Here is a 26,675-nt window from a genome sequence, read left to right on the forward strand (position 1 = left end):
TCCCCCTCCTCTCTCCTCCCTCCCTCCCTTGTCTCTGTTCTTGCAAATCATAGGTGTTTTGAATAAAATAGAAGTAAGCAAAATTTAGGGTAGAACTAGGGTAGTAGAATTTTTAGCAAGTGTTTAATATAAAATAGTTTATTTAGTATATCATTAATATAAATAGTTTATTTATATTAGGTACTTAATAGAACTAGCTTATTTGGTAAGTGCTTAATAGAACTAGTTTATTTATAGTAAGTGCTTAATAGAACTAGTTTATTTAGTAAGTAGTTAATAAAACTAGTTTATTTAGTAAGTAGTTAATAAAACTAGTTTATTTAGTGTTAGGATTATATATAAGATATTTTCAAATGTTTTTTTTTCATATTTTGAACCATTGAAATGCAATGACCATCGATAAGTGGCCTATGTTTTGCTGGAGTGTTGATTAATTTCCGTTCTGGCAAATTTCAGGTGCTCTATATGTCCTTTTTTAGCGAAGGTCATGCCGGATTTTTTTTGGTTTTGCCATCAAGTTATAATCTTTGAATTTTGAACACAGGAGATGTGTGATGACGATGGGATCCCGGAGTGCGGGTACTTCTACGATGACCGTGGTGTGTGCGACAGGTTTCCTCACCTACAAAATGATAGGTTTTTCACCGTGAAGCTGGAAGAGACCTTCGATGTTTGTACAGTACACAACGACAAGCATTTCATCGTAATAAATATCATCACTTGTGCTTCTTTTGTTCAACGTGTAATTTATGGATTTTTTCAATTCGACTAGTACATCACGTGTCATGCTAGACCATATGTATGGGAGAAGCTTGGTTTTGGTTTAGATGACTTTGAGAATGTGGAGATGAGGAGGGCTCACTTAAGAACTAAACATGGTTATGAGTTCCTGGTTAAGTTCTACAATGCGGTCGATGGTTCCCATTTCGTTTGCTCTAATTGGGAAGCTCTCTGAATGGCATATGGATTTGAGGAGGGAATGCGAATAAGATTTGATATTCGTCCCGAAGATTATGATGATGATGATAATATCAACATCTGTGTGGATGTGGATATGCCTCCAGTTTTACCTAGATGTGAGTTTGTCAAACTAATTTGTTAACTTTAGTAATTTATGTTGTTAACTTAAAAATATTTGGTGTTCGTCCGTACTAAACTTATTTATTTATAATTGTCAGCTTATTTCTTATCTTCAAGATATACTCGGAAGGTAGTAGACATCACATACTACAGCTATCACTCCAAGCTTAATTGTGAGGAGAAAGGTTATCTTGTCTCATTCATAGAAGATGTTGAGGCCTTCAAAATCAGTCACTCTATCAGCCCAAATTATACTAGATACGTGCCACTAGTCCATAAATTGCTTGATGGTAACTTCATTGCCAAAAACTTGGTAAGATTTTGTTAATGATGGTAACTTCATTGCATATATTATTCTTAAGTAAACTACATTGCTAACTATATATGTTACTATTTCGTTTTTGAACAGAGGCTCCCGAAGCAGGTTGTGCCTGACATGCTATGTACCGAAGGTGATATGCATATGGTTAGCTTACGACCAACTCCTTCGGAGGCTTACCATACTTCATACTCGATTTATTCAAATGATGGAAGGCTCAAAATCAAATAATGGAGCAAGGTGATGAATGCGCACATGCAAATAATTGGAGACAAAATGAATGTGTGCAAGCCACAAGTTGAAGATAGGTTTATGTCCATTCTCCATTATGGTGAAGGACCGATTTATCTGTTTTATGGTATTTTAGCTAGGAGAGAGGAGTAGGTCCTAAGTATTAAGAGCAATTAGTTAGTGTTGATTATATATGACTACAATGTCTTAGAATTGATGGTGATGCTGAGTAGGAGTAGTGATTATGAGTACTATGATGATGATGAGGAGGATTTGTTATTATAACTAGTGTTGAAGTTGCTATATGATGTCTCATCATGGACGAAAATGATGATTATGAGGAGTTATATGACAATGATATATTATGATGATAAGTTGTTAATGATATTATGATGACGATGATAAGTTATTATGTCATTGGGTGAAAGAACCGTGGATTAGTTTCAAATGGATGGATCCAAAGTGACCATTGGTTACTTTGGATCCATGCACTTGAAACTAATCCAAAGTTCTTTCACCTAGTGATTTAATAACTCATTATGATGTTAAAAAAATCTCTAAATTGCTACTCTATGAAATATTGTATACAGGTGTATGAATACGACCTAAAAAATGGAACTAGGAATAACAGTAGTAGCGATTGTTCTCAAAAGCGCTACTAGTAATTAGCAGCAGCGGTTGTTCGGGAAAGCACTACTACTAAGTAGATATAGCAGTAGCGCGTGCCAGCAGCCGCTACTGCTAAGCTTTAGCTGTAGCGCCTTATCAGTTGCGCGCTTGCCCGCGCTACTGATAGGCCAAAAACCAGCACTACTGCTAGGCTTTTCCCTAGTAGTGTATACATCTGTATCATCCTCAAGCTCTTCTGGGGCACTTATCAGCTTTGCCCACTCAGCCACAGTTGATTTTTACCCGGTACCCTCTATTGTCCACACAATTTTACCATTAGGGTAAAGGTGTGCTATGGATTAGAACTGCATGATCAACTCATCATTCCATTTTGTTAATTTCTGGCCAACAAATGCATCAACTCTTGTTGATCTGAAGCTCTCATGGACTCTTGGGAAGTGATCTTCGTTGCTATCAATGTACTCCCAGTCGACCCATCTCATGTCACTGACTATTGGCATCTTGTCAAGCAGCATAGTATCATAGAAATCTTGTTGTTCCTTTGTGTGGAACCTGTAGTCAACAGTTGTTCTCCTTCTAATGGCATATGGGTAATTCTTCCTCCACAGCCTGAGACCTGCATCCTTCCTGAGCTTCTTGTTTTCAGCAACAGGGCGAGTGTCATTGTGATCAGGAATCTTGGGCTTCAACTTTCTAAGAACTTGCCCTTCTTCTTCTTCCACTTCAAGCACTGGGGCCTTATTCTTCTCAGTAGCTGGAATGTTTCTGGTGGATCTCTTGCGGGCTTGAGCAGTAGCCTTGGGGGAAGATTTGGGCTTTGAAAGAGCATCCACTGATCTGATTGCATCCTCCATCAGTTTCCGAGTCTTGGCAGGAGATGCATCTTGCTCTTCATCTTCAGCCGTGTCTCTCGTCATTAAAGATCTCCCAATGACTCTGGCCATTGTCTTCTTGACCCTCTCCTTCCTCTTCTTGCCCTCACCAGCCTCTTTGAGTTCAAGAGTGAACACCATAGTTTCTTGTGTTGAGGCTCTGGCTTTCGACATGGGAACTCTTTTGCAGGAGCTTTTGTCTTCAACCCTGGCTTGAGATTAGCAACAGTGACAGTTTCCTTCTTGTCTCCTTTCCTCTTGGAAGGGACTTCCTCATCAATCACAAAATCTTCATCCTCAGAATCAGATGTCTTCTTATTCCTCTGCCTATTGCAGGTTTTGGCAGGTTGCTGGGAGTGCTTCTTCTTCCATCATCTTAACTGCCCTCAGAGGGACTAGTGCCCTCACTCATCTGAACTTGTTCCTCAGACATATTCTAGCTGTCACTGTTGTCAGACATGCTGCAAGCTAAAAGCTGACCCTGTGAATAGATATAGATGAGATAGAGTGGATGAGCATCACAAAGTGCAGAGATTTTGCAAAACAATTGATCCAAAAACTTAGTTTTAGTTTTCTATTGAAGTCATTTCAGAGCTACCGATTTGCTGAACTCGGTGACACCGAAGCAATGTTCAATGTCTAAACTAGTGAACTCGGTGAGACCGAGGCACAGTTTGGTGACACTGATATTGCTAGGGTTTCATAAAGTTCTGAACTCGGTCACACCGATTTGCGAGTTACGGTCAGACCAAAAATCAGAATGCAATAGCCTAGGCCAAATCGGTGGGACCGATTTCTACAACTCGGTCGGTCCGGATGAGTTTGGCGGACACCTAACCCTAAATTATCGAATCAAAACTAATCTAAAGGAAGTTTTTGCTAGATAGAATAGTTTCAACCTTGGCAAGAATCATGGCATTATCCTTGTGCTAAGAATCGGATTGAGAAAGCACAAAGGATCGAACTCATACCATAACTTGGCGGTGAGTTCGCTACGGTGACAACGGTGGAGGAGATCCCGTTGACGGCGGCGGAGACCAACGGCAGGAGGACACTGGCGACGGAGGCGACGATCCGGAGACCTCGAGTCGGCAGAGCTGGACAGCGCGGGTGAAGAGTTTCGGAGGAATTTCCAAAAATTCAACCCGTGAGTATATATATCCAGACCCTGTCGGTGAGACCGAGTGGAACAACTCGGTGGCACCAAGATGCAGAATCACAAGCGGTTACTGCAACTCGGTGAGACCGAAGTGTCCAAATCGGTTGCACTGAGATTGAAACCTAGATCAACTTAATGAACTCGGTGTGACCGAAAGGAATGAATCGGTCGAACCGAGATGCATCAAGAGGTTTTGGAAGTTTAAGTCTATGAAGAATCAGTGACTCCGAGTGCTCCTCACCCAGAGGGTTTGAATCTGACTTGATCAAACTTTGTGATGTAGCATGAATAGAGTTTGAGACGAGAAAAGCATAGATATCTAGAGAGAGTACTTAGGCATTCTTGTCCATCCATTTGGCAAAAGAAAAGACCAAACAATCAAAACAACAAATCGATGTCCTCGAATGGAGAAAACTATGCAACCAACATGCTCACACCATAAGATAGCAAATGAAATATGTGGCAAAGCATGCACAAACACTCTAGCATCTATCAAGCAATTGATGATGACTAGGTCATCTATATATGCGCGACTTAGGAGTCAAATGAGAACATTTGATCATAGGTCATACTCATCGTTTAAGCACAAGTGGGGTTACCACTTTTACATAAAGCATTGTTGTGTTCACACCATTAGAGTTGCTTTAGCTCAATTCTTGGAGTAAAGCTCCCCCTAGATGTGATATTCCTTTTCGAGGGATGAACTAACCTTGGGTTTTGTCGATGATGACTTCATGTAGGTGTTGAAGATGTGGATGCTCAATGTTGATGTAGATCATTTGGAGCAATCCTTTGGAGTGAGTTGCACTTTCAATACCTACATGGGTTAGTCCCACAAGGAACAAGCAAGGATATCCATAAACATAGAGTGAAGTACACACACATGATAATGTCCACGGAAGCATTAGGTTACCTTGTCCCTTGACTTATTATCAAGGGGGTTTGTGACTCCTCAAACTAGTGCAAGATATGGAAGTTGATTGCACTTATTCTTGCCAATATGAATATGAGTGAAGCATGTTGGCGGAGTCACCCTCAAGAACTCTCTAGTTCTTATTCTTTGAGATCCACATCATCTTGATGGGAATCCTTGGGGTTGTAGTTGTACTTGATGAAGTAGAACTTGAGGTGGACTTGGGAGCCCACTTGACCAAGGCCTTTGGAGCATCTTCAAATGCATAAATCTCCTCTTGAAGCTTGTCCTTGCCTTTTAGCTTGTGGTCTTGTGGTGGAAGATCATCTTGAGCTTGTGTCCCCTTGAAGGAAGTAGGATCACACTTCTATTGTTGAGGAACAAACTTTGTCTTGGGATATTGATCTTCTTCACACTCAACTCCATTGGCATTGAACTTTCGTTCAAAACCAACACCTTGATTCTTCCAGTGCCTTCCTTGCTTGCATACAATTTCCTCAAATTGCTTACTTCCGGCAAGGCTCTTGTACACACCTTTCCCTATAATCCCCTTCAATAAGCTATTTTCTTGCTCAAGTGTAACTTGGCTAAGAGGATCATTAGTGGGATCAAGAGAACTACTAGAAGCAACAATATTGGATTTAGCATGATTATTGTTACTACTAGAAGAGGAATCTTTTTTACTCTTGTTGCTAGATTTTACTTGTGGCATGTAAGTAGACAAGAGTAAACACTTGGCAATGTAAGAAGAACTTTTCTTCCGAAGATCATCATTGATTGCTTTTAAGAATCCATGCTCTTGCTCTAAGTTGAGCTTTTCAAAGCGTAGCTTCTCATGAGTCTTTAAAAGTTCTGGATGATCCTCTAAAGTAGTTTCATGAGCTAGCTTAAGAGTGTTTAGTTATTTAGTTAGACGCTCAATCTCCTTCTTGTCATTGTCATTCATTTCATCTTGATTAGCATGATTAATAGCAATTTCATCATGCTTTTCATCACTAGCATTATCAACAAGCAAATCATCATCACCTAGCAAATCATTTTCATCACTATTGAAATCAATATACTTGGGGTGTGATACCTTAGCGCCTTTAGCCATGAAGCATCTTCCAATTTCTTCATTTGGTGAGTCAAATATGTCGCAGGAGTTGGATGACACCTTCATCTTGAGTATATTCGGAGTTGGAGTGATAACTTCTCTCGGAGTGGTTGTCGGAGTCGGAACCGGATACCCATTCACCAACATGAGCTTGATGTCTTCGTTTTGTGTAGCTCCTTGATGACTTCTCCTTCCTTTCCAAATCCTTGCTTCTGCGAGAGGATCTTCGTTCATGACGATCATCTCTACTCCTTCTCTCTCTTGGAGGTGATTCTTCTCTTCTACTTCTTCTTTTACGTGAGTCTTTTCTTCTTTTGTAGGGAGCCGTATACTCATTGGAGTAGTGTCCGGGTCTTCCACAATTGTAGCAAATTCGCTCACGACTAGAAGTTCTTTTGTAATGGTAGGATCTTGACTTGGAGCTTCTCTCTTTGCTTCTACTCTTGTAGAATCTGTTGAAGTTCTTCACCATTAAGCTCAATTCCTCATTGAAGACTTGTTTTTCACTTGATGTTGCAGGAGCACCACATGAGGCTTTATATGCACCACTAGACTTGTTGTGAAGCTCTTCTTTATCCTTGAGTGACATCTCATGAGCAATAATTCTTCCAATGACTTCCTTGGCTTGAGATCTTTGTAATTGGGCATCATTTGGATCAATGTGCACATGGTATCATATTTTCCATCCAAGGCTCTTAGGATCTTCCTGATGATGAATCTGTCAGTCATCTCTTCACTTCCTAAGCCGGCAATCTCATTTGTGATGAGAGCAATCCTAAAGTACATTTCAGCGACACCTTCACCATCCTTCATTTTGAACTTGTCAAGTTGACTTTGAAGCACATCCAACTTTGGATTCCTTGACGGACTCGATACCTTCGTGCATATCAAGCAAAGTATCCCAAATTTCCTTTGCATTCTCAAGACGGATGATTTTGTTGAATTCTTTGGGGCACAATCCATTGAAGAGGATATCGCAAGCTTGAGCTTTGTATTGCAACATCTTCAACTCTTCCACAGTTACTTCACGATTTGGTTCTGTCCCATCGAAGAATTCACCTTGCAAACCAATGCACACAATAGCCCAAACGGCGGGGTTATGTCCAAGAATATGCATTTTCATCTTATGCTTCCAACTAGCAAAATTAGTACCATCAAAGTAAGAACCTCTACAATGGTAATTTCCCTCGCTAGACGCCATACTTTCCTAGGTTGTGAAACCAAAGCTATGATGACCAAAGCTATGAAAATCAAGGCAAATGGAGACCAAAGCTCTGATACCACTTGTATAATCGAAAGTATGTCTAGAGGGGGGGGGGTGATTAGACTACTTGACCAAATAAAAATCTAGCCTTTTCCAAATTTTAAGTCTTGGCAGATTTTAGCAACTTAGCACTAGTCAAGCAAACAACCTACACATGCAATTCTAAGAGTATAGCAGCGGAATGTAAATCATTGCATATGAAGGTAAAGGGAAGGAGTTTGGAGGGAGCAAACGCAATGTAAACACGGAGATTTTTGGCGTCGTTCCGATAGGTGATGCTATCGTACATCCACGTTGATGGAGACTTCAACCTACGAAGGGTAACGGTTGCGCGAGTCCACGGAGGGCTTCACCCACGAAGGGTCTACGAAGAAGCAACATTGTCTATCCCACCATGGCCATCGCCCATGAAGAACTTGCCTCACTAGGGTAGATCTTCACAAAGTTGGCGATCTCCTTGCCCTTACAAAATCCTCGGTTCAACTCCACAATCTTGACGGAGGCTCCCAAGTGACAGCTAACCAATCTAGGAGACACCACCCTCCAAAAGGTAATAGATGGTGTGTTGATGGTGAGCTCCTTGCTCTTATGCTTCAAATGATAGTCTCCCCAACACTGAACTCTCTCTCATAGATTTGTCTATGGTGGAAAGATGATTTGAGTGGAAATCAACTCGGGGAAGGCTAGAGATCAAGATTCTTGTGGTTGGATTGGAATGTCTTGGTCTCAATACATGAGTGGTAGTTCTCTCTTAGAAAATGAGTAGTGGAAGTGTAGGCACGTTCTGATGGTTCTCTCTCTGATGAAGAAGGGGGTGGAGGGGTATATATAGCCTCCACACAAAATCTATCTGTTACACACATATTCCCAAACTCGGTTGGACCGAATAGTTAAACTCGGTCAGACCGACTTGATTCAAAATGTGAACATTAGGCATTTCGGTGGGACCGACAACATCAACTTGGTGAGACAGATGCGCTAGGGTTAGGGCAAAATCTCATCTTGGTGAGACCGATCACATGAACTCTGTGATACCGGTTTCAGTAATAAGTAAACAAAGACTTGGTCAGGCAAACTCGGTGGGACCGATCGCTCATCTCAGTTAGACCGAAATGTTACAAAAGGGAAACAGATAGTTTGCAATGCCAACCCGGTGGGACCGATCGCTCACTTCGGTTAGACCGAAACGTTACGAAGGGAAACATAGAGTTTGTATTCCCATCTCGGTGAGACCGAGATCTCTATCGATAAGACCAAACTGATTTTGTGGATATGGCTTTGTCAAGTGAACTCGGTGGCGCCGGATAGATCAAATCGGGTTTGACTTTAGGATTAGGACATATGTGGAAATGAGAAAGTGGTTGAGGGATTTTGGAGCATATCACTAAGCATTTTGAGCAAGCAATCCATTAAGCAACACCTCATCCCCTTTTAATATTATTGGCTTTTCCTATGAACTCAATGTGATCTTGGATCACTAAAATGAAAATGTAGAGTCTTGACCTTTTGCCAATATGTGTCCTTAGCATTTTGAGGGGTTCACATCTCTTGTCCATGGCATACCGATCATTAAATTTTCTGAAATATTGATCTTGAAAGAGTATTAGTTCAATGAGCTATATGTTGTTATGAATTACCAAAACCACTCGGGGATTAGTTGCACTTTCAATGCAGTAATAAGAGGTCCTTACGCACAGTGGCGACGATGGGACGTGCGTCTGTTCCTATGCATAGGAAGAGAAGACATACCCCCGCATTAAATGCCTAGGTACTATTAATTGTACTTAGGTGTCCTAGTACTGTTCTTTGTCACTATGGTGACCCCTTCCATTTTAAAATGGTGAGTACATAATTGATACACAAAGCATACAATAACACAACGTATACAGAAATAACTAAAGTCAGAATGTGGGTTTATAATGTACCCAGAAATTCTATTCCCACGCACTTGTTTTACAAATACTTTACATACTGTGAGAGGGGAACAACTACCTAGAACAAAACATGGGAATGGCCGTCACCGGATTGAACTTTGTAAGATTTTTGTAAAACTATTGCGTAAAAATATCATCGCTCTAATGTATCAACCTCCGAACCATCTAACCAACGGTTGTTTCTCAATTATGAATGTTGTTTAATAGGGAACCTCTCCTTTTCCTGAATATCTATCCTAGTAGTGGTTTCAATTTGGACTGCAAGTGTGCGTCGTAGTGCAGATTCGTGGTGTATGATGCATAGACAAAATTAGGTGAAGAGGATGATTGCTCCATAAGTGAATAAAGAAAATGTTTTCAAAACGCTGAACCGCGACGCCAAGTTCGATTTGAACCTTGAACTATTTCATTGTCCACATTAAACCTAAAACTTCCTAAAATCGGTCAACAACAACAATATACCCAAGTTTCAATAGTATTTTCTGTTGTTAACAGGCTTTGAGATAGGTTGCCGCCCATGTTGTTTTGTTGAATTCGCAAGGTTCACAATTCTCCATAAACCCAATTGTTTGCAACATTTTCTGGACTTTGAAAATGGAAAAGCAACTTAAAAAACATGCCAAGGTTTGGAGGGTGGTTTCTTTGTTGAAAGGTCCGAAAAATATGACATAATTTATGGACGTGGGAAATGCTATAGAACCTTTCCATAGTACTATTCCTTGCATCTATGGCCTTTTCATATTTTTGGAGAGGCCAAAAATACAACAAAACCATGAGCGCACGTACAGTAGTGGAGAATGGGGCCGGCTTGATCTTACAAAACTCGGACGACATAGCAGTAGATGATTAAAAATCAAATCTCATTTGACATGACATGATGTACTGTGCCATAAAAATGAGGCTTTGACTCCGTGCACTTATTTCCCGTACATCACGACAGATTTTACCACCGATATATTACCCTAACTCGTACTACAATGCATACGCATACAACTTGGTCGATCGTACCGACCCAACATTACAGCGGGAAAGCATACAAGGAGAGAAAACAAAACGCCACGATTTTTTTACTGATATACGAAATTGATCGATTCCACACGGCGCACGCACGCACGCTTCTTGATGCGTGCGCGAGCCTAGTTCCACATCCAGTAGCTGATCTGGCCGTCGTCCTGATCGTCGTCGTCCGTGTGATGGTGGCTGTGCCCTTGCGCCGCGGCGAAGAAGACGGCGGCGTCGTCGGGGTAGTAGCTGCAGCCCTCGTCGCTGCCCGCGCCGTCGTCCTCCTCCGACTGGATACCGCCCGCCACGGGGCCCATCACGCACTCGTGGTACTCGTCGCCGCCGGCGCCCCCCGGGAAGCAGTACGAGTCCACGCTGCTGTCCACCACGCCGGCGAGGCCGCATCCGCTCCCGAGCAGCGCGTCCCTCGCGTCCAGCACCGCGCTCCCGCCGCTCCCCGGGCTTAGCCTCTCCTCGTCCTTCACATGCAGCTGCTGTTGCTGCTGCACCACCTCGAACGCCTCCGCTGCCGCGGCCTGTTCCTCGGCGTCGGCCAAGGAAGTCTTCGCCTCCGCCTCCGCCGCCGCCTGCTCCGGCTCCGAGGCGTCGACGGCTGCACCGAAGCTGCCTTCCGGCGCCTCCTTATCTTGCATCTTCTCGGTCAACGTTACCACCTGACGCCACAAAGATGGATCTCCCAAATCAAACTCAGCAGCGGAAGCCACGGTGCCCGGCCGGTGGTGAAGTGTGGTTGACTTTGATTACCTGTGACAGGAGCCGGTGGTTGTCCTGGAGGAGGGCGTCGTGGTCGGCGCGGAGGGCGTCGAAGGACGCCTTGAGGCGGTCGAAGTCGCGCTCCAGCGTCTTTGTCTTCCACCGGGCGCGGCGGTTCTGGAACCAGACGGCCACCTGGCGTGGCTGCAGGCCGAGCTTGCGGGCCAGCTCCGTCTTCCTCTCCGGCTCCAGCTTGTTCTCCTCCTCGAAGCTCCTCTCCAGCAGGTGGACCTACACACGTACGCGTGGCGCGCATGCACCGTCAGAATTAATTCGGATGAACAGAGCATCATCTTCGCTACTGTAGCAACGAATTGTCACCTGCTCCGGGGTGAGGCGCCGCTTCTTCTCCGGGAGCTGCTCGTCGTAGTACTCCTCCTCGAGCATGTCATCCGGCGAGGTGAAGAAGGGCCGCTTCACGCCGCGCCCTTCTTCCATGCCGCCGAGGACCGGTCTCACCCCTTCATCACTCAAACATGGCAACCCCAATCAGTACACCAATCACTCTCCAGTCTCCACACAAAAGCTACTCCTACTTGCCTAACGAACCAAACAACCGGGATCGAGAAAACTAGTAGGGGATGAGAATATGATACCTCGATGGAACACGCCGGCCGCGCCGGCGATGCCGCCCGCGCCACAGTCCATGAAGAGCATCTGTCCGTTGCCGGAGCCCGACGTGTTGAAGATGAGCCGGCCGGGCTCCATCGCAGAGAAAGCTTCAAGAAGTTGCGTTGGTTGTCGATCGAACGGGGGGCGAAATCAAATGAAAAAGACGTATATATACAGCTGCTGCGCGGCGGAGGGGCTCTTATAAGAAGCAGGACGAGGAGGCGATCATGGCGGCGAGCTTGTGGCGGAAGAAGCTGGTGCTCCACAGAAGCCGCGTGGGCGTCTTCATCGGCATAAGCGAAATCCCCATCATACACGCCCCAGTCCCGAGGTCCCGAGAGATCTCCTCAGCCCTGCGGGGAGGAGACCACTCACAGGAGGAGTGGGAGGCCTAGCTACTTCCTCGCCGGAGAAGACGCAAACCAGAGCGGGACAATTCGGCCGGCCGGAGGAGAGGTTGGTGGTGGAAGGGAGCTCAAGAAGAAATGGAAATCTTTTTCTTGATTTTCTTAACGAGGGACAACCAATTTTCTATTGCTTATAGTATATTTTTTTCTTGTGGAGGACACTGATCGGCTAAAGTTTGAAGAAATGGGGAGGAGCCTTCTTATAGGCGCCAGGGCGGTGTTGATTGACGAGTTTGTCCCTTGGTGGCAGCGGTGGGTGGGACGAATTGGCGGAGGATCGAGACGGAACCAACGGGAGCTGGACGCCGGGTGTCTGATCTTGATATTCTGATGTGATCTTTTGCTCTCAAAGGTAAAAAAATGTACTCCTAGTTATAGGAATTACAAGGTGTTTCCTCTTTTCTTGTCAAACCTAGAACTTACAGTGTGCTCTTTTTCCCTTCTGGAAAAGACCTTACATAGTATGGAGGTTGGAGATGGCTCTCTATACTATCAAGATCTTTTGTGGCTGGAACCATGTTCTTTTCTCATGTGTTGAGTTTATTCTTGTGATAATAAAAAGACACACGCTCGTGCGTACGCAAGTATATGCGCACTATACCTGGCCATCTGTCGGGCCGGGCCGGCCTACCAAAGCCCGGCACAATAAACCTAGGCCCGAGCTCGGCTCGGCCATCAGGTCTAAAAATCAGGCCCAAGCCTGGCCCATCACGCAAAAAGCCCGCCGGACCTTCTTCCTTAAATTGCAAATACGACGGGCCCAAGCCTGGCCAGGGGCAAGGTCGGTCGGGCTTTTTTGGGTCAGGCCGGGCCGCCCGGGTCGGGCTGCCCATGGCCAGGTAAATAGGCACCCACACTCATCAATAGAAGCACGCCAACGAATCAAATTTTCGTGTGGTGAAAATTAGGGATAAATATGTTGAATTTGTTAAATTCAAATTCATATTGAATATACCAGCATGAGGTCGTATTCACCCGAGTAATGCTAGACCTACGTAAATTTTGTTACGTGTTTTACGTAAGCAGCAACGTCGATCAGTATTATTGGATAGGGAGGAGCGACGGGGCCCACCCTTGAAATTCAGAGGGGGGGGGGGGCGAGAAGAGTAGATTTGAAATTTATGTAGGGAGTTCGTAGCGGGTTCATAGGTCTAGCATTATCAATATTGGTTTGTACCTTGTGCATTCTATCTATTTTTTCATCGTTGGGACTATCTATCAATTATGTTTAGCAAATAAGTACCTTAATTACAAAACCTCTCTCTCTCTCATTTGAGTTATTTAAACAAATTTTTACATATCTTTAAGATTTGACTGGCATGCTTTAACTTCTATATGGATATAGTAGAATCAATTTTGGTGGTGTCAATGTAGATTCTCTTCTCATTAAAGCTTTTCGTTAGATCCTAACATGACATATATGTTATTCGAACCCGGGTCACCCCCTTTCCCTTACTTTGATGATGGGAAATATAGAAGTTCCTTAAGAAACCAAACACATGTTCCTTGTCGTCGAAGAACCACATAGCAAAGTCCGTTACGCATTCAACCACAATTCCAAAACAATTAGCTATTTGAGCCTTGGTCTGCACTCCAGGGTGTTTCCCCCCTTAGAGCATCTACAACCGGACTCCTCGAATTGATCGGGCGGGCGCGGAGACCACTTACCGGACAAGAGAGAGAAGCAAAAAGTAGCAAAAAGTTGACCCAACCGGACTCCTCATATCATCCCTATATGCCCGGGCTGTCCGCGAACCCTCATATCCATCTCAAATATGGAGAGGATATGAGGACTCGCGGCCTCGCCCGGCCGCGCTCGGTCAGTCCGCCACATAGGACGCGTCCCCATCCGGACCACCTTTTCTCTTTCTTTATTCCTTGTTTTCTTTCTTCCTCTTCATCTCAACCAATCACATGCATGTGACCGCACATATGGGGAAGAAAATGAGGAATGTGGATGTGCGGACAATAAATAGGGGCTCAAAACGGACACGTCCGGTCACTGACTGGGCGTGTCCGTGGGCATTTGAGGGGTCAAATTAGAGGTACGTGGCTGAAGATGTGTACCACTTCTCTTATCCAAACTGTAAAGACATGAACTAGGTTAAATCTAGCTCCGCCACTGCATAAACAGAGCTAGAAACCCTACCAGCTCTCTTTGCAATTGACATTTGTCTAGCTGTTATCTACATTCAGATTGAGCTACATACCCTTTTTTTAGGTACATACATCCTAATCAGTTTCCATCATACTTACTCTAGTTCAATTACTAGTATTAGTACAAGTTTTCAACCATCTATGCCATAACTATACTTTTGATGACAACTTGCTGCAAAGAAAACTATTGATCCCAATAATCAGCAGCCTTGATAAAAAAACCAAGTGGAGCAGCACATTCAGCGAGCGAAATGGTACAGATACTGAATGCAGGAAACAGTACTCCATCTGCTAAAAATTATTCGGCACCCCCCGTAGTGTAGCCGCACCAGATCCGAGAGGAGCGCCAGGTGTCCGGTGGCCAATTGGTGGCGAGTCCATGCCGCCCTGTCGGGGTAACGCTGCTAGCGAGTCCACGGGATCCGTATTATCCAACGGGATGGAGTCCACGGGTAAAGAGGCCTTGACGTCCGAACGGCGAATGACCGTTTTGCCCAAACCCAGGCGCCGCAGCAATTTGCTTGCAGCACCCGATCGATCTCCGAACCCAGACGCCGCAGCACGTTACGAGCAACCATGTGGCCAACCGTGTGGTGTGCCCACCGGGAGACATGCAAGTGTGGTAGGACAACGCAGGGGCTGGTCCATGTGGACGTGGACACGTCACGTGGTAGGGCGCCACAGCTCGCGACGAGATTCCCTCGAACCTCGTCGATCCATTCCGATCCCATGCATGTTCTAGCTAGGCTTCCAACGATTTTCAGCATATAATCCCATGTGGAAACAATTTTGTGTAGGGGGACTCCATGTGGGAGCTCAATTTGCTGTATTTTTGGCGCATTCTTTCATTTTATTGTTCTACTGGTGTTTTTTTTAGAAAAGTCACGGATCTATTATGTAAAAGTTCACCGGAAGAACAAAGCAGCTCACACATAATAAGAATTACATCAAGGATCCTGACCACCGAGCGACCAATGTCGCCGTCGGAATGAGCCGCGGATGCACCGTTGGCGCCACTCCCATACCGGAGCCGGTCGGTTGACTTGTTGTCACCCCAGAAGTCTTCGTGGACGTGCCACTAAGGACCAGCCGCGGCCATCGTCGTTAAAACCCTTAAATCGATATGAAGTGTGTGATACCATATCTTGGTTGTAAACGTACCACTAGAAAGCCTAACGCCGCCACTCCAAGGAGAGGTCAGAAATCTACGTTGGAGCTTCGTTGATTCCGTTGTGATGGACGAATTCGAGGAGGATCGAAGCCTCGAGTCCAACTCAAAGATGAAGCGCGCCCCTGCGATGACTAAAAAAATAATATCAAACCTAAACTATTAGCCGGATGCAAGGCAGCGGAATTCCCCTCGCCGCCACCAGGCACAGAAGCGGCAAGTAGAGGGAAGGAGAATCCATGGATTGGCTGATGGAGGTCGAAGTGGAGAAGAACTTTACCCTAGCGCCTACGCGTGAGGAAAGGAAAATAGTACTAGCATACGTAATCAAACTAGTCTATTTTACTGGTATGATGCAATGAGAGAAATAACATAGCTCGATGGAAGAAATTGGAAATATACAACTCTACCCAACCAACCTATCAAGGTATCGTGTTTACCGATGATGCTCATCTTTCAACCATCCTAGGACAAACTCGTCCTAGTCCTATTGTGTAGGGTGGGGCACTCCATGACAGCTCAAGGTGAGGCTGCCAAAGTCTAGAGTTAGCTAGGACGCGGCGTATGCTACTTGATTCGATCAACAAATGATGTGAGTATTTTACGTATCTAGCTAGAGCTAAAAAATTGTGTATATCATGTACTCTTGTGGTGTACGTGCATGAGAATCACATGCAGACCGGATCACAACTTTAAGTCCGTTGGTTCCATGTATGGCACGATGGCGTCCATGGGATCCCGAGTAAAATATGTTCCCACCTAACCGTGATGTGTGAGCATCTCCATGCTTTGGAAAATTCAGCTTTTTTGACCAATCTCGTAGTTTTGTTTCGCACGATGCATAAGAAACTGCAAATGGGCGCACCGTTTGGCAAAAGTTCAAAAGTTTCTATGATGTACAGTATGTTATCAGTGGATATATTTTGAAAATAAATTCTCCCTCGTCCATTTCTCCTAGAAATATTCTGTACATCCATTTTTTCAACAAGTATTTTTGGACAGATGAAGTACTATTAACTAAAAGGCAGTAATTAAGACCATTCAACCTTTGTTGACCGGTCATGGCGTCTTTACTCCTCGGTGACTTGGGCTGTACCTCCCTCCCCTCCTCGACAACTCCCTCCCCTCTCCGCCATGCAGGAGAAGGTAGCGGTGTGGCTTCTTGTAGCGCATGGTGGTGGTGTCCTAAGATGGGGTGGTCTCTCCACATGATGCTCATCTCGTATGTTATCCACAGGATGATCGTGCTAATGACCCCTCATCTAGTATGCTATCCTTATATTGTTGAGATAGCTTGGTGCTAATATAGTATTTTTTTATCAAGGAAAAATGGTCCATCCCATGTCTAATTTGATTTTGACAACCTTGTGACCCGAGACAAGGATGATAAGATGTTAACCCTATGCATACCGTCGGATCAAAATCCATTGGCATAAATCCCTCTCATTTCTTCAACTCCTCATATCCCTGATCCCTTCTTCTTTTGTTTTCAATGCCATTGTGCCCATTCTACTTTGGGCTCTCGCGGAAACCAGCTCTCAAACCGCCCTCTCGTATTAGCGCTTTTGCACATGTTGATCCTCCCTTTTCCCGTTGTCTACCCTCCCCCTCTGGCCACCATTGACCATCCACCTAACTTCATAGGGAGGGGAGGGTTGTGGTTCTTGTTGGATGTCGTTGAACCACTCGCCCTAGTTATAACCTTTGTCCCTTCACAACACACACACACACAGACACACACACACACACACACACACACACACACACACACACACTTGTAAACAGTGGCGGAGGACGAAAAATATTTAAGGTGGAGCGAACTCTAAGCCTAATAAATGATGTGATGCAATATCAAAATAGCTTTTACGCAATAATAGTCCACTCATAATTTTACATAATTTTAAACTAATTCAAATACAACAGAAATGCAATCATATTTAAATAAATCTGAAAACATATGGATAATGAAGAGTTTTTTTTTTTGAAAAAGGAGGCTTGCCCCCGGCCTCTGCATCTGACAGCCATCTTATTAAAAAGTCTCAAAGTATCACAGAGTCATAAAAGTATTACAGCTCGCAAGCGGAGCAAAGAGAAAAATAAAAAGGCTCAATATCACAACCGGTATGACAACAAGGGACAAACTCCCTAGACTCATATCATTGTTATGCGTTTGTCATCCAAACCGGTTGAATATAGCCCGTGCTACTATCTCCCTCTGGTTGCACCCAGTAATCATTGGCTCTCTGGAGTCCGTAGGAGTGAGTCAGGACCACGTAAAATGGACAAACATTGCAAAGCTATTCTCAGAAAATTTACATCATAAATTCGCAACATGTGATGGCGTTGTGTACGGTTTTTTTTTGTGAGAGAGAAAGTGTGGTTATTTTAGAAAAAAAAATAGCGTGTTTTTATTTTGAGAAAGAGTGACAGCGTGTTGTTTTTCAATGTAAGAGAGATAGCATGGTGTGTACTGGTGCGTGCGAACGGTGCCCAGCAGCAGGAACTCATGGGCCTAAATAACGTGGAGAGAATCTGACGACCGACTAGGCCTACTCGTTTTTCTTGGTTCTCTTCTTTTTCTAGCGACAGTGACTCCAGAACCAGACAGCGATAGCGTATGCGTACATGTAGAAATCGTTTTGCCCAAAATCAAGGTAGGGCGGGCGCCCTGCCTCGCCCTACCGGGAGCTCCGCCTGTGCTTGTAAATGATGAAGAAGAAAGAAAAAGAACTGTAAGGTCCTACTTGCATTTTCTTTGCTAAAAATACCACAGGTGTCAATACTCACGAAACTTCACACCTGAGTAGAATGGTTGGCCAAGTTTCATACCCAAAATATCAAAATCTTTTGAGTTTTATAGTATTTTCTTTGAATTTACAATTCACGTTAGTGTGCGTGGAACCATGTTCATGAAATCCAAATTTTATATAGTAAAAAAGAAGAGAATGGCTTTGGTAATCTAACTGACTATGAGCCTATCTAGGTAAATATTAATTTACTATGCGTCTCCTCGAAAATTTCAGTCACATCATGAATGAAACCACTAAATAATAGTTAAATTTCGAGCATACTTGTAAACTACTAACGCATCTCCAACACTGACCCGTAAATTTGCTCCCGCATCCGTCGTGGAATGGGTGCGGGCAGTTTGCGGACACATATGCGGGAGGCGGTCATCCAATGCTGCCCGCATACATTTCAAACACTGTTTCAACTAACCGGACAAACATTTTTCATTAAATAAAGCGGATGGACCCTAAACCTATCCTACGGCAGCGCCCGTCGTTCACATCCTTGGTATTCCGTACCGGCGACCACATCCTCCATATGCCATCTCCATGAGCAGCGGCGGAGTTCAAAACCCGTGCAATGGAGGTGCGGTCTCCGGCGAGGAGAGTAGAACATGGGAGACTGATACGTCTCCAACGTATCTATAATTTATGAAGTATTCATGGTATATACATGAGTTCTACATGGATTTGGTGCACTTTTATATGATTTTTATAGACTAACATATTAATCTAGTGCCCAGTGACAGTTTCTGTTTTTTTGCATCTTCTTTGTTTCATAGAAAAGCCATTACCAAACGAAGTACAAGCACGAGAAAATTTACAGTGATTTTTTTTGGAACATAAGAGACTCTCGAAGCTTCAGGGAAGGACCAGAAGACCCATGAGGTGCCCATAAGTTCACATGGCACACCCTGGGGTCGGGAGTGCCATATGAGCTTGTGGGTCCCTCGTAACTCCTTTTGGCATGATTCCAACGCTGAAAATCTTATAAATTGAGAAACCATCAGAGAGAAACCTCGAACTTTTACTTCGCCACCACAAACCTCTGTTCCAAAGCGATCTCATTTGGAGGCCTTTTCCGGCACCCTTCCGGAGGGGGAAGCCATCACGGAGGCCATCTTCATTATCCTTGCTGCCTCCACGGTGATGCGTGAGTAGTTCATCCTCAGGGCTCAGTTTTTGTACCAGTAGCTATGTGTTTGATCTCTGTCTCTCTCTCTCTCTCTCTCTCTCTCTCTCTCTCTCTCTCTCTTGTTCCTGATTTGGCATGATCTTGATTTATCATGATCTTTATCGGTATAATCAGATCACATGATGTTCTTCCCCTCTATCTCTTTTGTGGTGAATTGAGTTTTTCTCTTTGAGGTTTCGTTATGTTGGATTGAATGTTCTTGGATTTGAGATCACTTGATGTATGTATCACTCGCGAATACTCATGGTGACATTATAGTTGATTGATGTGTATCATTTGGTGTTGTCGTAGTATGGTCTCTAGAACTATTCGTGACACTTTGGAGTGGTTCATAAGACTGATTAGAAGCACAACTTTGAGGTGGTTCACTAACTACACGATGTCATCCTACTTTATCCTATAGGAATAGAGACTTTGGAGTGATTCTTTACCACACTTTGAGGGATTGTTATGTGATTTAATCATGTTAGTAATGTCGAGAGATTGCACTAGTGAAAGTATGAACCCTAGGCCTTATTTCTAAGCATTGACATACTGTTTTCACACACTTTTGTTACTTGCTACCTTACTATTTTTATGTGTTGTGATTATAAAAGGCTATTTATATCATCCATATTACACATTTATCATTAACTCTTCGCCAAACTAGGGCACCTATACAACTGACAGTTGTATTGGGTGTATTGGGGACACAAGAGACTCTTTGTATTTGACTGCAGGGTTGTTTGAGATAGAACATCTTCATCCTACACCTCTCACGGATTGATAAACCTTAGGTCATCCACTTGAGCGAATTTTGTTGTTGTCCTACAAAGCTCTACGCTTGGAGGCCCAACAAAGTCTACAAGAATAAAGTTGCATAGTAGACATGAAGCCCTTTCTGGCGCCGTTGCCGGGGAGGTGAGTTCTTGAAGGTATCTTCTTTATATTTTGCAATTAAATATTTTAGTTTCTTGTTTATCACTAGTTTGGTTCATAAAAGAAAACTATAAAAATTGAAAGTGAAGTTGCATCAAAATCTTTTAACTTGCGATTTTATTTTATTTGTTGCCTATCACTACCAGATTTGATACTTGTAGCTGGCAAGAACAAGGGGAGTGACGGCCCCCTTGCTTTTGTTCGGTGCAAGCATTGCTTTGTGTGCACATGTACCGTTCATGTTGTCTGTGTGTCGTCTCCTTCTAGTTTGTTAACCTTGGTTCTTTACTAAGCGAAATACTATATGCTACTATAATACATCACCTTTCATCTTTAAGAAAATCCAACAGCTATCACAAGTATAAGTCCTTCCCCCTGAAGAAACTCCGGATCATCGAAGCCTCACCGTCCAGCTCATACCTCTATATAGGGTATGATCGGGCCTGGGGGGGGGGGACTAGACCCTGCGGTGGATCATGACATGGATCACATCCACCAGGGTGATGCCATTGCAGATAAGGACCTTCACTTGGTCCTGGAACACCCGGACTTCCTCCTGATTCCCCCAGTCGAGGCCCTTGGTGGTCCAGGAGTGCGACCTCTTCAAGGGAGTTGTCTAGAAGGTGAGGACTCCCTCCTCGTCCCCTGATGACACGTCGGCCATATAGAACCACTCCTCTTGCCATAGTTTCACCGTTCTAATGAATTTGCTCGGCAGCCATTTGATGTTGTTGAGCCTTCTCATGGCACCTCCACACTCTGTAATGTGAAGGCCATTGGTCTGTGGCTTGACACAGAACAATTTGAGCCAAAGCCTGAAGTGATGCCCTGTACGGAGTAATGCCTCAGGAAAACAATGTAGGCTGCAATATGGAAGATGGACTTGGATGCGAGGTGGTGGAATTGGATCCCATAGAAATCTAGGAGGCTTTCAAGAAAGGGGTGTACGGGGAAGCCCAAACCTCGAATGAGGTGGGGGATGAACACAACTTGCTCTCCTGCTAAGGTTCTGGAACTCGAGAGGTGGAGCGGATCTCGCATCGCTAGTTGAGGTAGCCACTCACCTATACCTCAGTGATGTTGGCAGCGGTGACGATGGAGGGCATCCACAACCCTCTCTGGCTCGCTGCTTTCTCCTTGACTATCAGAGCAGCAGCGCCCTTTCCCCTTTCCGGACATTAAGGAAGGAAACGAAGATGGGAAGAGGATGAAGGTTGGGGTTTTTCTGTGTTCTCTAGGCGGTGGGGCTTGGGGGGTTTGAGCTCTAGAGGCAATCGGGAATGCATGAAATGAACTAGATTCATCCTCCTCTCTTTATAGCCCAATAGAAAATACCAAGGCGCACGACGCCGCACGATAATTTTGCAATTTCCCAACACTGATGTGCATTACGTGCACGCGTCGGTTGAGGGATTTTATTAAAGATATTCCCGAAACTCCAGAGCATTATCCCTCATTGACAAGGCGTGCCAATGGAAACGGCCTCGAGCCACGGTAAACTTGGTATAATGACCATTGATGGGACCTTTCGGTTCTACAGTCCGTGGAAACGGTTCAGTTTTGGGTCAAAAGTTGTCAGGGCATGGCCCGATCGACCCATCTATGACATCACTACAAAATTTTGTTGTTAAGCTACACAGGCTTGGATTGAGTCTTCGAATCCGATAAGATAAAATCACTTATCGGGGAATTTTGGGTTAGACTTCCTCGGATGTCCAAAGTATATAACCTCCATGACTAACAACATTGGTTATAGTAGAGGAAGACGTCGGAGAGGGGGAATCAATCAAATGTGCATAAGACTTTGGATCCAAGGGTGTCCTCAGACGTGGAATCAAGATAAAGCATCAAGTTTGTTGAACTCGCCTACGAAGCCAAAGACCCAATACGAAGCCACTCCAAGGAGTTCAAAGTCCTCGGCTTGAAGACCAGTTCACGGGCTACTGGAAATGTTCTAGACTAGGGGGTGCTAACCACGTCGGCCCCTCCATAGTGGGTTGGGCCGAGGACCCCTGGATCATCAACAAGTTGGCCAATACTATCATGCCCCTTGGCATGCTCAAGATGGAATTCTTTGAAGACTCAACACATACTCCAAGACAAATTGGAATCATCGTTGAAAGGACATGTGGTGCCCCCATGTGTGGTTTTGGTAATTGATGACAATCTCTATGGACTAATGGTTGCCTTGAGTTATATTTGAAGGGTTTGCCCATATGCTTTTCTTGGAGTCTATTTGTTGGTTTCAAGGAGAGTTTGTGATGACCATGGTGCTATTAAGGAATTATCCAAAAACCGGTCATGTGAGTGTTGAGCGTATTGCAAGCATGTCTTGAAGAAGAAGCTTGTGTGGCCATTCATGTCCACCTTCGAGACATCATCCAAATGAAGAGAGTTGGAAAGATTCAACACACAAAGCGAACAAGATGTACCGAGGGATCAAGTGATCCCATGGTATGGTAAGCATTGTCCATTACCGTTTGTGTGCTAACCCATGGTCTTCGTGAGAGTTCTTTGTGGGGTTAGATTGCGGTGTGCAAGTTCAAGTGATGCATCATGAAGAGATGAAGTGCTTGAAGTTTGCCGTCCATTATGGTGACAATGGACTCGTGAAGATGAGCGGAAGAATGGCTCACCCATAGTGGAGTATGGGGGAGCAATCAACTAGTCTTCCTCGATCCAGCGCAATCAAGAAAGGTGGTCCAACTTGAGGGAGTCAAGATCATCATCATCTAATCTCAAGTGGACCATGTGCAAGGCAAAGGTTTGCCCTTGATAGGTTTTCTATTTTACCGGTCTCATGGTAGTTGTGCGAGACCGGGTTATAGGATCGTTTGCCGTACTATCAAGGGGGGATCTCGATGAGTTGCTTGATCGTTTCATTCGTTGAGAGCTCAAACCATTGCATCCTTGCATCATCTTTATTGGTTCTTGTTTGGTTCCTCTCCTTGTGAGATTTGGAGCTTTTGGTCATGTTCATGACAAGCTCGAGTTCATCGAAAACGAAGTTCACATGCATCTTCTATGATGTTTTCGATGTTGGAGGGTATGCCGGTTCTTCTCTGTTGGAGGTGTCACTCCTTTGTTTGCTAAGCATACCTCCCCTGCCTCTTCTTACTATAACCTTGAGTTTGCTGGAGGGATGCTACTCGTTGTCTTGTTTCAAACAAGCTTGAGTTTGCTCAATTCGGAGCTCATTTGCAGAAGTTATGGCAGTTCTGGTTTCCTTGGAGTATTCTTTGTTTTCGCGGTAGTGGGTTGAGGATGGCGCCAGCGGTAGTACCGCGGTCCACAGCGGTAGTACCGCCGAAGCACTCAAGCGGTAGTACCTCTCCCAGAGCGGTAGTACCGCTCCCCAAGCGGTAGTACCGCTCTCCGAGCGGTAGTACCGCTTGTGGTCTTCGGCCATAGTACCGCAGTGGTTCCGAGCTACTACCGCCTCGATTCGTGACCGTCGTTTTTCGTGTCGGGTTTTGCGGTACTAAGTGCGGTAGTAGTGGCGGCAGTACCGCTCGAAGCGGTAGTACCGCGCCTACTCCCATGGTAGTACCTCTCTGGGGCCAGGGCCCTGTCCTCCTCGTCAGCGCGGCAGTACCGCTGGGTGAGAGCGGTAGTACTGCCCTCAGTGGTAGTACCGCCCTGCCCAAGCGGTAGTACCGCTCTGTGCGTGGCTGTTCAGTGGGGTAACGGTTGGATTGGTTCCCCCACTATATAAAGGGGTCTTCTTCCCCATTGAACCTTATCCTTTGAGCTCGTGTTCTCCCCCCATTGTTGACCTTCTTCGAGCTTGCTAACTCTCAATCCCTCCATGGATTCTTGCTAGTTTTTGAGGGAAAAGAGAGAGGAGATCTAGATCCACGTTTCCACCAATCACTTTCTCCTCTAAGTGAGGGGAACCCCTTGGATCTAGGTCTTGGAGTTCTTCGTGTTCTTCTTTCGTTCTTCCTCTGATTTTCCTCCCTAGCATTAGTTGCTTTGGTGGGATTTGGGAGAAGGACTTGGGCACTTCGTGTGCCCTTGCCATTGCATTTGGTGCATCGATTTGAGTTCTCCACGGTGATACGTGGAAGTTACAAGTTGAGAAGCTTATTACTCTTGGGTGCTTGGTACCCTTGAGCTTGTTCCTCTTGGGTGCTTGGGCGCCCTAGACGGTTGGTGGTGTTCGGAGCTCAATCATTGTGGTGTAAAGCTCCGGGCAAGCGTCAGGGTCTCCAATTAGGTTGTGGAGATTGCCCCGAGTAATTCGACGGGTACCGGTGACCTCCCCCAAGGGTTGCCAAAGTGTACGGGTTCGGTGACCGCCCCCAAGGGTTGCCAAAGTGTACGGGTTCGGTGGCCGCCCCCAAGGGTTGCCATTTGTACGAGTTCGGTGACCGCCCTCAAGGGTCCCTTAGTGGAATCACGACATCTTGCGGTGGCCCTAGTGGCTTCTTGGGGAGCATTGTGCCTCCACACCACTCCAAACGGAGATTAGCATCCACAAGGGTGTGAACTTCAGGATACATCGTCGTCTCTGCGTGCCTCGGTTATCTCTTACCTGAGCGCCTTTACTTATGCACTTTACTTTGTGATAGCCATATTGTTCTTTGTCATATATCTTGCTATCAAATAGTTGCTTATCTTGCTTAGCATAAGTTGTTGGTGCACATAGGTGAGCCTGGTTGTTGTAGGTTTTGTGCTTGACAAATTAACCGCTAGGTTTATTCCGCATTTGTTCAAGCATAAACCATAATTATTTTAAAGCGCCTATTCACCCCCCCCTTTAGGCGACATCCACGATCTTTCAATCGTCATGTTTATGCTTAGACGTAACCGACCTACATGAACCCTAGGTGCCCTCGGTATCTATATAAGCCGATGGGTTTTAGGCTATAGGGTATAGAATCATACATTCACATACGATCTCGAGGTAGATCGTCATGTACTTTGTACTCTATCACAATCAATACATCAGAAGCAGGACATAGGGTTTTACCTCTTCGAGGGGGCCGAAACATGGGTAAACATTGTGTCCCTTGCTCATCCTGTTACCATCTAACTAAGATCACTAGCTTGGGATCCCCTACAGGAGATTTGTCGGATTTAACCCCGACACCAGTGCCAGTGGACGTGAGGTCGATGATGGACGTGTATGGTCTGTAACTATCTAGCCGCCACACGCACCCCTGAATATTGAATGGCGGTGCATAGGACACGGTTGAAGGCATTGGAGTCCTTAACCGCCTGTGTGGCCAGTGCATCTGCATTCGCGTCGAGCTGCGTTGGCTCTTTGTTGCAAGCGCCGCCTTGAGCACGTGTGGCTTAGTAGAGCGCCCACTGCTTCGCAATGAAGTTCAGGTTCCTCGCGGCCATGGAGACCACGGGCGTCTCGCTTGTGCGCTGGCCATAGATTTGGCCCTCCTCCAGCTGCTGCTGTTTGAGGAGGAACACGTTATACATCTGCACCTCCCGCGCTTGCCAGTATGCTGACATAGGAGCCGACACCTATACCAGCTCCTTGTTCGGTCTGGCATGCACAGGCGTGGAGTCCAGCATTGTGTCATTGTCGGAGACCTCGGGTGAGCTGGGCGGCATGTCGTGCTCGATACACCACGCGCGACAGGTCTGCCTAGTGGCTGCAAAGGTGGCCACTTCGTGCTTTTTTCTTCGATGACAGCCTCTCCCACATCGCACTAGAGCTTGTGATCATGGTGGATGAGGTGCAAGGGAGGAGAATGTGGAGAGGAAGTGTTGTGATGTGGAGTTTAGCTGGGTGTGGCCACCCTTAAATAGCAGATTCCAGCGACGCCAAGCATTCGGGTGCATCAATGCATGGCCCCAAAGTAGGTTCCTTGGTCGGTGAGCCTGCTTAATAGTGGCATATGGACAGATGGGCATTGAACAAGTGTTGTAGATATTCTTCACATCACGTACAGTAAACGCTGCTCCAACATTGAACATGCACGGATGACATGGACGTGGCACGAGCAGCGCTCTCGGTCGTCATGCCGCTTCAACTCTATCGGCAGTGAAAGGTCGCGTCCGCTCTGGGCCAGCATCATTGCTGAGCGGCTGCTCTATAGTGGCATGAATGCGGACATCTAACTCCATGCAGGAATGCACACGGGCGTGGGAGGAGGGTTTTGTGGGGGCCAGAGTAGTGAGGAGCGGGCGTG

The 26,675-nt window shown here is 45.3% G+C and overlaps 1 protein-coding gene across 1 annotated transcript; it reads right to left on the minus strand.

The window, feature by feature from the left end:
* Positions 1-10,537: 10,537 nt before the first annotated feature.
* LOC119324405 (homeobox-leucine zipper protein HOX16-like) lies at positions 10,538-12,475 on the minus strand. The gene is made up of 4 exons (XM_037598191.1): positions 11,871-12,475; positions 11,596-11,735; positions 11,266-11,505; positions 10,538-11,174 (listed from the first exon to the last, which is right to left on the minus strand). The coding sequence occupies exons 1-4, from the start codon at positions 11,980-11,982 to the stop codon at positions 10,635-10,637; spliced, it is 1,032 nt and encodes a 343-aa protein (XP_037454088.1). The 5' UTR covers positions 11,983-12,475; the 3' UTR covers positions 10,538-10,634.
* Positions 12,476-26,675: the final 14,200 nt, after the last annotated feature.

Source organism: Triticum dicoccoides, chromosome 6B (assembly GCF_002162155.2).
Source record: "Triticum dicoccoides isolate Atlit2015 ecotype Zavitan chromosome 6B, WEW_v2.0, whole genome shotgun sequence".
Taxonomy (NCBI): domain Eukaryota; kingdom Viridiplantae; phylum Streptophyta; class Magnoliopsida; order Poales; family Poaceae; genus Triticum; species Triticum dicoccoides.

Excerpts from the sequence above, each read along its gene's own strand:
- LOC119324405 (XM_037598191.1), bottom strand. The coding sequence starts at position 11,982 with ATGGAGCCCGGCCGGCTCATCTTCAACACGTCGGGCTCCGGCAACGGA. Across the intron at positions 11,736-11,870 it reads GGCCGGCGTGTTCCATCGAG|GGGTGAGACCGGTCCTCGGC; the intron begins GTATCATATTCT and ends TGAGTGATGAAG. Across the intron at positions 11,175-11,265 it reads ACCACCGGCTCCTGTCACAG|GTGGTAACGTTGACCGAGAA; the intron begins GTAATCAAAGTC and ends TTGTGGCGTCAG.